Source organism: Mesocricetus auratus, unplaced genomic scaffold (assembly GCF_017639785.1).
Source record: "Mesocricetus auratus isolate SY011 unplaced genomic scaffold, BCM_Maur_2.0 contig_5044_pilon_obj, whole genome shotgun sequence".
NCBI classification, from domain to species: Eukaryota; Metazoa; Chordata; class Mammalia; order Rodentia; family Cricetidae; genus Mesocricetus; species Mesocricetus auratus.
Genome location: NW_024434761.1, coordinates 11,293 through 23,605, shown reverse-complemented (window position 1 = coordinate 23,605; position 12,313 = coordinate 11,293). Strand labels below are relative to the sequence as shown.

The 12,313-nt window shown below is 44.4% G+C and overlaps 1 protein-coding gene across 1 annotated transcript; it reads right to left on the bottom strand.

Annotated features, from left to right (window-relative positions):
• Window positions 1-1,093: 1,093 nt before the first annotated feature.
• LOC121138650 (disks large homolog 5-like) lies at window positions 1,094-11,974 on the bottom strand. The gene is made up of 7 exons (XM_040741305.1): window positions 11,786-11,974; window positions 8,518-8,680; window positions 7,241-7,369; window positions 6,415-6,598; window positions 2,841-2,956; window positions 1,855-1,951; window positions 1,094-1,684 (listed from the first exon to the last, which is right to left on the bottom strand). Exons 1-6 carry the CDS (start codon window positions 11,916-11,918, stop codon window positions 1,864-1,866), a joined length of 813 nt encoding a protein of 270 aa, XP_040597239.1. The 5' UTR covers window positions 11,919-11,974; the 3' UTR covers window positions 1,094-1,684; window positions 1,855-1,863.
• Between the last annotated feature and the right edge of the window lie 339 nt (window positions 11,975-12,313).

Here is a 12,313-nt window from a genome sequence, read left to right as displayed (position 1 = left end):
GTAGGGTTAACTCTGTGTTAACATATCCTGTTTCAATGGTAACAGGAGCCACTGACATTAATGTAACTGAGGCTGTGGTAAGGTCACAGATCCAGACATGGCCTTTGATAGTAGCTTAAGCATGCAGGGCACCAGGATTCCTGGTGACTTCACTGGCTACTCAGATCTGTATGGCCCACGCAGAAGCATACTCCTTGGACATGAACATGATTCTAAGTGATGGCCCAGACCCATACCTACATCTATGTGGCCCTTGGTGGCAACACGGACCCTGGACATGACTACAAATCCTGGCTGTCTTTTCAACATGAACCCAGATATGGTCCTAGGATGAAGCCCAGGCCTGGATGTCCCCATAGTCATAGTTGCCAGTGCAGGTCACTCAGATAGGTATGGACCCAACAGCAACATTTCCCCAGGTGATGGGCAGGATTTCATGCATCTACAATGCCATTAATGATAATAGAAGCCTGAGTCAGAAATGCTGCCCCTGACTGCAGCAGGGCCAGGAATACACACTTGGTCCTCAGCAACAGTCCCTGCCCTGGTATCATCATGGTCCTAGGTACAGCACATGCTTCTAAGACACACTGTACTCACTGGTAAAAGGAGTAAAGTATATCAACAGGGATACCCACAGCTGTGTCAGGGCCATATACAAGACAAGGTCCTTGGCAACAGCCAAGCCTAGGACATCATCATGGCCCCAGGTGGCAAGTAGGCCATGGATTTCTTTCATACTCTCTCAGCAAATGTTCTCATTTCCTAAGAGGCTTCAGAGCCATAGTGTTGTGATTCTCATTAACTTGGTGCAAATGATCATTTCATGATATGTGTATAAATAATGCTATAGTATAGAGATGGCTAAATAATGACTACAAGGATATAGCATGGATACATTTCAATCATGCAATGGATATCCACAGAGTTGGCAACACCATCCACATCCAAAGACTTGTGTAGCCCTGGCTGACTGGGAACTCACTGCATCACCCAAGCTGGGTACACAAGAGATTTGGGGAAACAGGACATTCTGATGCTTCTGGAGAGAGAAAGACTATATTTGACCAAATAATTGGTTCGAAGACAGGCATGTTGAAAATCAATTTATATTCATAAAAATACAGTCAGTTTACTAAAAGCAGACATAAAGGGAACAGTCGATATAAACTGTGAGCAGACTTGTAAAAACAACAATAACAACAAAATGAAGAACAAAGAAAACTAAAAAAACAAAGCCAACAAAATCAAACCAAAAACCCAAACTAAATACATTAAGCTAAGCAGCAATTGTTTTTGCTACGGATGTAGCAGCACAGATCTACAGCCTGTGATGGCCTTGGAATCATGGTAGGAAGGCAGTCACCAGGTGGAAAAAGTCTTTTGAAAGCTAGTACAGCCATGTCTCCCCTCCATGTTGTTGTACCCTCACAGTCCATTGAATGTCAGGGTTCTTAGTAATTCTTGTCTCAGGTCTTCTGCATGTCAAACTCCTTTTTGATGCTTTCTTTTCCTTGGAAGTACTGAGTCGACAGACCAATGGGCCTTACTGGGGATGGGACATATGGAGGTCAGCTATTATTTTCCACACTGTGACTTCACTGGAGTCCTAGATTGGAGGTTGTAGAATGTCATGGTCTCAAGGTATGTGTGGTTTCTTTGACCTCCTCAGTTCTTTCAACATCTGCTGTATGAGAAGGAAATGCAATCAAACCAACAAGCAGTCTGGGTGGGCCACAGACTAGAAAGAATCAGGTTCTATTCACATTGGAAGCCAACGTCAAAAGCCCCTAGTCCATTGCACCCACCAATGCTCTGTTTGCTGGGGATGGGAGGCAATGGTGGTTCACTTGCCTGTGAGACTCAGTGATCCTGCTGCAGCAGCTCTGTCTGTAGGAGGCTCTCATCCTGGGCTGTGCCTGGTTCCAACTCTGACTGGAGAGTTTTTGACCTAGAGGAGGAAGGCAGTTAGGGAACAGGTCTGGTGGGGACCTGCTGTGTCAGCTATTCAGCCTGAATGAGCTCTGTTCATGGGATACCCAGCATGAGATTTCAGCTAAGGGCATTTCCTGCCTTCCCCAAGGGAAAAAGGTCAGAGTGAACCTAGGTCTGGATTTTTTTTCAGCTTCTAAAATCTGCTTGAAGATGAACTGATAACAACACCATGCTGGCCATGAAAATACAGTCAATTTCTCCAGGTGTCTAGGTTGTCTACAAGCATCATTTTGGAAAGAACATAACACTTTATGAGTATATGACTATCAGTTCAGGACACATATGAATGGGCTTCACTAGACACCAGGTGAATGTAAACAGCCAGGGAAACTGAATGTGGACCCACTAGGGAACCTATAAACAAAACCTTTGTAGTTTATATTTATTTATACAGCACAGAAATGTTTCTGGGTTCAACTCACTACACCTAAATGTCATTTTACAGTAATGGGATGAACACTACAGAGAGCCTGTAATTAGCAGGAGTGAGCTGCATGCAGATCTGCCCAAAGGCAGCAACTTCTCTCTAATGTGATGATCAGCAGAAAAATCAAGTGGCAGGAGCACACACTGTCCTTCACAACTAACCAACCTCCTGCTAGATTTAGGACACCATAGGGAGATTCATGGGAAGACACAGGGTAAAAAGTGCTGAGAAGATAGCAGAGACCTCAGAAGAGAATAGGGGAGAAAATCATGTTGACTGGGCCAGAACAATTCCCTGAGGTTTTCTTTCCCTCTCTGGGGCTGAGAGCCATACAAATGGCCAGAATACCAAAGAGAACAGAGATCCAATTCCTGGTGACTTACATGGTTCTAAGGGCTCTCCTGCCTTGGTCTCTCACCTCATCTCTAAGACACTGAAGAGATGCTCCATCTTTTCTGCCATTGTCCTTTTCTGGGTGATCAGAATCTTTTGTATCAGCAGGTTCTTCAGTCTTTCATCTAGGCTTTCTTCTTCCTGACCATTAGAAGATTGTGTTCTCAGTGGAGGGTTGCTCACCCACATGCACACACATGAACTCATGAGCACACACAAGTATATGTATGCACACATACATGCATAATGTTACACAGTAACATGCTTAGTTTGCCAGATAATGCTGAAGTAAGGAGCATTCACCAAGGATACTTGAAAAGACAGTAAACTATTGTTGGATGAGAGAGAACACAGCGAGCATGAGAAATAGAAATGTCAGTTATGCCAATGTCTATCCTGAAAACCTACTGCACAGACAGGTGGACCTGTGGGGTCCTGGCCTGTTAGCTAACCCTGCTTAGGAAGTTCCCCAGGCTGTGCAATATAGGAATATTCCCCTTCACAAGAGCACTTGATGGTGTTGGACAAGACCACTAGTCTTGTTCACTGCTTCCCAGTTGCTCCCAAGGTGAGCAACTTTCTCCAAAAAGAGCTCCTTTGAGCAAAGACTGTCTCACTTCAGTCCCAAAAGAAATGAGCTCAGGAAACTAGCAAATCTGTACAATAAGGATCTAAAAGAAACACTGCCTCCCTGTAAGGTGATTGTGGCAGGGATTTGTTTGAGTAACAAAAATCTGACTCTGTCAAGACAAAAGAATTGCATGTATCATTTCATGCTGAACAAGATTCCATGGAAAGACTCAATCCCATTGTGCTTTCTCACTCATTGATGATGGACATATGGACAGATTCTACTTTGAGGCTACTCTGAGGAATGCGGTTACAAACCTGTTGTCTCCTAACTTCTCTGGGGACATCTACTTCATGTTGTAGAATCAACTTGATTCCCTGGGGACTGCAGTTTACTTTCTGGTAAACTGTGTGTGGCTTCTCACTGTGCTGCATCATTTACACCAGCAGCAATCTCTGAGGTTCATTCTCCCAACCCTGCATGAATCTGATTTTAATTCAGAGTGAACAACTTTCCAGAAAAGTAATTTTGGGTGCTGCAGGCACAGCACATGGTGAGTGCTTTAGAACATCATGAGCCTAGGTGGGGTGCACTGAGACTCCATTCTCACCCCACAGCATGGCTATGGGACTTTTGCTGGACTGAGATGCAGCTGGAAGCACACTGCAAGTCACAGACTCTCAATGAATAAAATCTAATCCAAGCTCCAAGGCCAAGGTTAACCGAGCCAAGGTTAGGCAAAGGTGGAACGAAAATGATAGCACGCAATGCAGATGAGGAGAAAACAGGGTACAGAGAAGACAGAGTGAGCCCTCTCACCATTGAGTGTGCAGTCACCATTCACCTAGAGCAGAGAAAGTGCACAAACACTCAACAAGTCTATCCTGCCTCTCAGACACATTGTTTTGTCAAATTGGCCTCCTCCTCACATTCCTGTACCACATTCCTTTGGTTTGCTCCAAAGCCTTTTCTTGCAGACATATTTTCCCCACTACAATAACAGAAAACCCATGAATTACAATGGTTTTGTGTCCTTTGTTTCTAGAGACCTGAGTGGACATAGAAAAAGATAAGCAGCAGTATACATTACATGATGAAAGCAAAATGAGCAGGCACAGTGCTTTGTCAATAAAGTTGGATTCCATACCATTAAATGAGTTTCCTGAGTAAGTGACCATACAAATATTCAGAAATACACACACACCCAAGTGAACACCTCAATGCACCCAAACACATACTTGCACATATAAGGACCCATTCTCACTAACATCCACACAAGCACTTATCCCTACACATGCAGGAAACATGGACAACACAACAGCATGCAGGTACTCAAGGGCACATATGCCCACACAAAGGGACACTACTTTGTCAATAACAGGCAGGACAACCAAACATAGATACCACACACAGAGATGAACAGAAATGAAAAACAGCATACATTCACACACACACACACATGCATGCTCGCACGCACACATGCATGCACACACACACACGCAACATGCATGCACACACAAACACACATATGCACACAAACACTATGAACACAGAAGACTGATGCCTGTCAGAATCTTTTCTGTTGCAGGTGTATGTAGTGGGTACTTCCTGCTGTCTAAAAGGCTCTTACACACAGCTAGGCTCTGCTACCCTGGTCTGCCCTTACTCTTCCTTCTATGAAGTTTACCCATGTTGACTATCACTCATCCCACAGTTTCACTTCACTAAACCAACTGGCTCCTCCACAGAAGTCCTTGAAAGTTCAAGTGAAAGAAAGTAACCCATCGCGAACACCCAGGAAGTGTTCAATAGATTAGAGTGCATATAATATGAATTCAACCCAAATGTCAGTCACAAGGAGGCTAGTGATATCAGCAGAAGGAACGCAGCACTCTGAACAACCATGAGAGGGAATCTGTTCTAAAACATTCTGTTCTAAAACACAACCATGCTCATGAGATAGTCAGTAACACAATGTCAGCAGGGAGATTCACTGTGGTATTTCATGTTGAGGGTACAAAACAAGACAGATGATCCCTTTGGAGGGCACAGTTGATTCATATTAAGCAAAACAGAAATTTTCAGGTTCCCTGAGAGACCTGGGCTCAGGGGAATAAGGGAAAGAACAACTGAGCACAACACCACATGTCATTATCTCGTCTGCAGTCACACCCACCAAAGTACACATCTACACATGCATGCATCACACATAAACCATAAATGATCAGAAAAATGAAGGGGACAGCATGCTGAATGAACAGTTGAATTTAGATTATGCACATCCGGAGTTTCAATGAGACCCACTACAGAAATTCCTAGAGGAGCACACAGCATAGTCAAAATATATTCATGTGATTGGACAAAATGTTCTTTGAAGACTCAATTCTGTCACCTCACCCTCAGCCTGTCAAAGTCCTCCCACATATATGGTCAACCAGTCAGCTCCATATTGGAAATTCCAGGGTGGGAGAACTCTCTAGCACCACCCACAGAAAACAGGGCTGACAAGACGATATTCAGGTCTGTCAATGTGAACCAAGAGTTGAGCAAAGGGAAGAGAACACATTAGGGTGTAGAAGAAAGGAGAACACCACATCCCTTATAGTTGACAATGAGAACTACTCACTTGGCATTGGCATTGGGATCCAGTCTTTGCAAACTGCTTCCTACCTGTGATTTTATGAGACCCCTGGAAAGTCAATGAGCCACAGGCCCTGACCTCATCCATGAAAGATCTGTGCCATTCCCTAATAGCTACCTGCATAGCAGCCCTCCTGATATAATGGCATGTAGATGTGTGATATGTGATTGAGCCATCTCTCTGAATATACTGTGGATTCTAGCAGAGCAGGAGAGTTTGCTTTCCAATCATTCAATGTCTTACCAGAGGATAACTCTATAGAGAAACTTGTGATTACAGAAATGAACAAGTGGATGGTATTAGGTAGAACAAATTGGGTAGGTGCATGGTTGTTTCTATGTTCATAGTGTGACATGTGGACTATGTGCCCCTACTGCCTCAGTCTACCTGATGCTGCTCAGCACAGGGAACACAGATCTTCTCCTGGACCTCCTTAAAGAGCTTCTTCACCTCCTCACAGGTCTCTCGCAGTGCAGTCTGTTCCTGACAGAGCTGTCTCTTCTCCATTCTCAACTCATGGACATTGTTTTTCACCTGAGTCAAATCTCTTAGGATCAGGCTATGGAGGTAACTGAACAAACATCCAAAAATAGTAAGCACCAGCCAGCCTCCATTTGCCACCCATACCTCCAAGTACACCCCCACTGCAAACCCCAGTCCCTCAGATAGCCCAAGACTGGAACTCACAATTAGCCAAGTCAGATTCACTCAGAGGGAGGCCAAAAACAAAGAATAAGCAAATTCCAGAAATTTCCAAACTAAGTTTCAAAACTCTGGCAACAAAAGCTATACTATGCCCTTGATAAGAGAATGAAGCCCACGTCTGTGCTTACTGTTCATGGTATTGGGAGAGCATCAACAGTAGAGGATAAACACTCTCTGGCAGAAGGCCAAAGCCCCAAGCAGAGTAAATTCTGTCTACAGATCCCATGGATACCATCTCTTTGAATACACACCAGAGTCTCAGAGTTCCTGAACTGCCTGGAATCACCTTCAAGGTACAAACCATTTTTTAAATGTAGGGACTCCTACCTAGGACATCACTGCGAGGGCCTCAGTGTCTTTCACACTTAACAAAAAATTTGAAGAGGCACATGTCTATGAGCCAAAATGGAGTTGATGCTAAAAGCCAGACAGGCTAGGACAAGCCCTCACTTTGTGTCAAAGACAAAGAGAACAGAATCAGCCCCTACAAAATATATCAGGCACTTACCTGTAGGATTCCTTCTCCTCAGTCAGCTGCTTGCACTTATTCAAGGCATCACTGATCTCCAGGGGCAATTTCTGTAGGTCTGACATCACCTGCTTATGCTCCTTTTTCATAATCTCAAAAGCATTCAGCCTGTGTTAAGACATGGCCCCAGCAGAAAAGAAACCCATGAACACAAGTCTCATGGATCACATAAAATCAGGCTGTCCTAGACTACCACAGTAGATGCCACAGCCTGGCAACTATATTCTGGGGCCTCCTGGAACTTATTATAATTCCCAGGCTATAACAGGAAGAGGATCTAAGGGAGTTATCCAATGCTGCACCAGCACCCTCTCTGGGCTTGGAACTATTGGTTAGCTCTTTATGAAGTTCCTAGGAGTCTGTGCCACATATCTGGAACCACCAAACTTTTGTTGACATTTCTCCTATATTCAGAACAGGCATTCTCACTCCTGTGTGCCTATTGGTACACAGAGGACCAGAGCACACAATCAGCATTTCCAGGGAGGAGTCCCAACTTCAGGGTAGCTTTATAAACTCTACAGGGCATTCCAATGTTACACCAAGGTGAGCACAGTGACCAGGAGATATGCTGATCAAAGTGTGGCTACCTGAGCTATGAAGTGGCATTCCCTGGAAACTATGAGAGTGGAAAAACCTCAGGCCATGACATTATCACCAGGCTCCCAGGAGAACACACACACCCACACACACACACACACACTCACACACACACACACACGGCTTCTACACTCCCCTCACATACCACCTGGATGCCCATTAAGTGCAAGGAGTGGCAGTGTCTAGAGTATTAAGCTAGAAACCATAGAGGAGCAGTGATGAGATACAGGTCTTCCAGTCACAAGCTGAGATGGATGAATGTGACCAGAGCCCTCCTTCTGCTGCCAGGAGCTTTTAGCACACAATCATCTGCTTATCGACTACAAAGACTAGACACAAACTCACATGCATAGTGTGTCCCTCAAGCCAGCACCTGTCAGGGCCTTTTTAAATGCATGTTGAGAGTTTACACACTACTGTCCATATCCCCAGACAGTGACTCAGGACACAGGCTCTGCTTTTCATTTGCAGGAAGCAGAGGAGCCTGTGCCCACATCTCAATACTACCCAGGTTCACAGTTCTGCTTCTCTGATGCACTAAGAAAAATTAGTTTAGGTACCAGAACACTCTGAAGGGGTAGCCTCTTGAACTCAGGAAGCCTTGCTTGACACCATGGGGTCAAGAAGGTCAGGAAGGAACTGGAAGCAATGACTACCTGTTGTTCAAATTTTTCTTGGTGTAACTGGCCAGGATTGCTCTCAGCTCCATTTGCTCATATTTTGTACTCTGTAGCTTAATGGTAAGTTCCTCCAACTTCTCCATCTGCTGGTCCTGCTCAGTGACAGTGGAGTTTTGGGATGGTGCCTCCTCTGTAGTCCCTGCAGGTAGATAAAGACAAGTGAACTGGAATCCTTGAATGGCATAGGGCCAGGAGAGTCTATGCTGAGGACCAAGTCGAAGCCCAATGAAGAGGAATTGCTAGGGGCCCAGTGAGGGCACCAGAGAACAGGGCAGCTATGCTCACACAGGTTTCCATGAGCTATGACTCTGACTTCAAACACCATGTCTAGTCATGTACCTCATTCCCTGATTCAGTCCCCTGTCCCAGGATTGCATAAGCTGCCCCACCCATGTATATTTGGTGGACAGTGTCACCTCATATTTCATGTTGTGTATGTAAGTCCTGTTGTGTCTAGAGCTTAGCAGCACTAAGTGCTGATCACATGTGTCCAGAACAAAAGCATCTGAATGTCGGAGGCCTTGGTGCATGGACAAGGGAAGGTTCCCCCTTCATATAAGCCTCAGATTCCCATGGAAACTAGAATGAAGGGCAGCAACACACCACCTTGAATGGGACAGATTATGAGCCACTTTTTGTTCTTGCTGGGCTTCCTTTCCTCTCAAAATAAGATTAAAGATCTCACAGGAAAGCACCCGTAGTTTTGACAGTTCATGGCTCTATCACACTAACCATCAGAAACATTAACTCTGGGCCTTCTCTGATGTAACCCAGAGAAGCAAGATAAGCCCATTGATTCCCAGATGCTCCCAGATATGAGTCCATCCCCACTGGAAGACTTATCTCATGTTGCACCTCTTCCAGGAAACTCCCTATCCACTGACCAGGACTCACTGTGCCTTCCTCAGAACCATTTATTTCTCCATGTTTTACACTGACACTGAAGGTCACCTTCCTTTTGTCTCCCTCAGGCTCCCCATGTTCTCAGTTCTCTCTCCCAAGCATACAGCTCAAGCATGCTAACATGTCTATGGACACTGAAAGTATACCCCACAGTCACTTGGTGTTCCCAGAGCACTGGTGAGATCATAGGGAACACCAAAAGTCTCTCCATAATACAATAGAGTTGTCCAGTTGTCCAGAGAAGGAACTATAAGGGTCACCAGAAGCCTTCACCTACCTACCAAATAGATCTGCAATTCACAAGAAGCCATAGTGCTCTTCCCAGGAAGTACCACAGATACATAAGGGAAGGAAGACCTTCACCAACTTCTCATTACATATCAGAGATCTCTCTCTGCTTCATTAGAATAAATTCACTACTTCATTTATGGAAGTTGAAGACTCACTTGCATAAATATCCCAGGAAATGGCTCATCACCTTCTAGAGATCTCTAATCAATAACAGGAGAAATAAAGTTTTCTAGGTAAATAATTCAAGATGGTTGGGAAGAAAATTCAATCCCCTGAAGTCATCAAGCACATTGTGGAGGATCCACATGGCTGGTAAAATATGTTTATGTGGTGAGGATTGCAGATGTCCTGGGAGAACAAGGTAAGTCCAATAATTGATGAAAATTACATTAAAACTTCACCAGAAAACTTTCAAGCCCTCATGACTGATCAAATATGAGATCAGTCTGTGACAGGTCAGGCTAGAATCACTAATTACTAGGACTTCCAGGTGAGCCCTCAAAACAAGAGATACCACTACCGTGAAGAGTGATGGTGAGCCTTTTCTGCACTGCTGTTTTAGGAAAGATGAATTGCTATTGAGAAGTCACAGAGAGATATGCAAAGGAATTTTCAGAAAATCGAATTCGTCATACTCATGGGGATGTATGCAGTGATTCACTGCCATGGTTCTTTTCCTAGAGCTACAAAAAAGACAAATTCCTTGATCATGAGTCACTTGTTAAAATGTCCATGTCCTTAGGAAAGGGGACACAGCAGGTCTAAATTCCAATATCCATAGGAGCATGAGAAGAACAGGCAGATGTCACAAAAGGAGATTCCTTGGCCCTAGACCTATCCAGAGCCCCAATTCATACTTTTGAATTTACTGGTAGTGCTGAAATGAAGAGTTAGCACCATGCTCAACCTGGATACAAAATTCACTGTAAGTCTGGATATGGCTTCAAAAGTGGGCTTGGTCAACCCCAGAACAAATGAGAGAATTGGGATACACTAAATCCATTCTGATTTTATCACACTGACAACCATGTTAGACAAGGTTAGGTGCCTCATTAATACCCAATTTTAGAAATCAAAGAATAGTACCTGCCCTACACACCACCTCATCTCAGTCAAACCTGACACACTGAAGGATGTCAGCAAGTAATTGACAGATGAGACTTTTCCCTAGCAGGTTCTGAAAGACCAGACTTGAGTCCTTTCCTCTGAAGATTTCAGTTATTTCTTAGGGAGATATGTGTCTCAGAAGTTACCTAGTTTCTTATGTTTCCCTGCACCAGATGGCCCAGGGTTCAGACCCCTAAAGCTTATTCACAGCTACATAGTGTATATCCTTGGCTTCAGAGCCTGCAGTTATGTGTTTTAAGAAGCCTGGATATAATTGCTACTGTCACATTCACTCAGGTAGTATAGGGATGGTGACATCAGTTACTTGATGTTTCTGACTCTTCTGTTAATGAAGATGTCACCCAGGGGCATATCCTAGTCAAAAGATTCACAAACTCATTCCTACTAACAGCCTAGGACACCTAGAGCTGGCAGGAAGGAGCAGTCTCTGTCCATGTTCACTGGCACTAACAGCTCTCAGGCAGAACTGGAGACCCGTGTGCCACTCACCTCTGGGAAGTCAGAAACCTTAGGGGTCACTGGGAAACAGAAGCACTTGGTGCCTCAGCCATGCTAGGGGATGTGATGTAAAGTGTAACAATCTTACCCTTTACCAAGGATCACTTCTTTCCCTATAATCACTGTCACTCAACCTATAGGACTCCAATGGAGGCAAAGGACAGTAAAGGTAATGAAATATCATTAATCCCCTTGTCTCCTTCTCCACTCTCAATGAAGCACAGTGTTCCCAGCACCAAGTCATCTTGTTAATTTCTGACTCTATCAAACTAACCATAAGGAATCCTTCATGCTCTTCCACACTTAGGAAAATAGAGAATCAGGATAGGTCTATTGATTCCAGAAGCTCCAAGTTCCCGAGCCTTATCCCAGGAAGGCACAAGGCTGTCACATACAGAAAGATGTGTCCCTTCCTTGAACTTACTGTGTCTTCCCCAGCTCCATCTAATTCTCCATGTTTTCCGGTGAGACCGAGGGCCAGCTTCCTTCTTCCTCACTGTGGTCTCTCCACGTTGTCCATTCCTCCTCCCAAGTATACTTCGCAGTCTGGAAAACATGTCTGTAAATGAACCTTACAGGCAGACCGTCCTAAAGGCAGTTGGTGTTGCTACAACAAGTGACATCATGGGATTCCAAGATATCTCCAGGATACAATAGAATTTCCAGGAGGGACTGCTGATGTCACGGGGCACAGCCTTTGCTTTCTCACTTATTCATTCTCCCAGAACAGTCCAGAAGATGGGGTTTCCTTTCCACCAGCCTCTCCTGTGACACAGGGGAAGCCACTCAGCACCTCCTCTTTCCAAAATAAGAGATTTCTCTCTGCTTCATTAGAATCTTTTCACTCCTTCAGCCATGGAGTTGAATGCTCACTTTATAAACCCTGTCCAAGAATAGCCCTTCCCCTCTTTAATATTTACATCAAAAATATGAGAAAATAAGCATGCCAAGA

Coding starts and splice junctions, on each gene's coding strand:
- LOC121138650 (XM_040741305.1), bottom strand. CDS start 11,918: ATGTTTTCCAGACTGCGAAGTATACTTGGGAGGAGGAATGGACAACGT. Junction 6,599..7,240: donor GAGGAGAAGGAATCCTACAG/GTAAGTGCCTGA, acceptor ATGTTTGTTCAG/TTACCTCCATAGCCTGATCC. Junction 1,952..2,840: donor TTCAGTGTCTTAGAGATGAG/GTGAGAGACCAA, acceptor TTCCTCCTCTAG/GTCAAAAACTCTCCAGTCAG.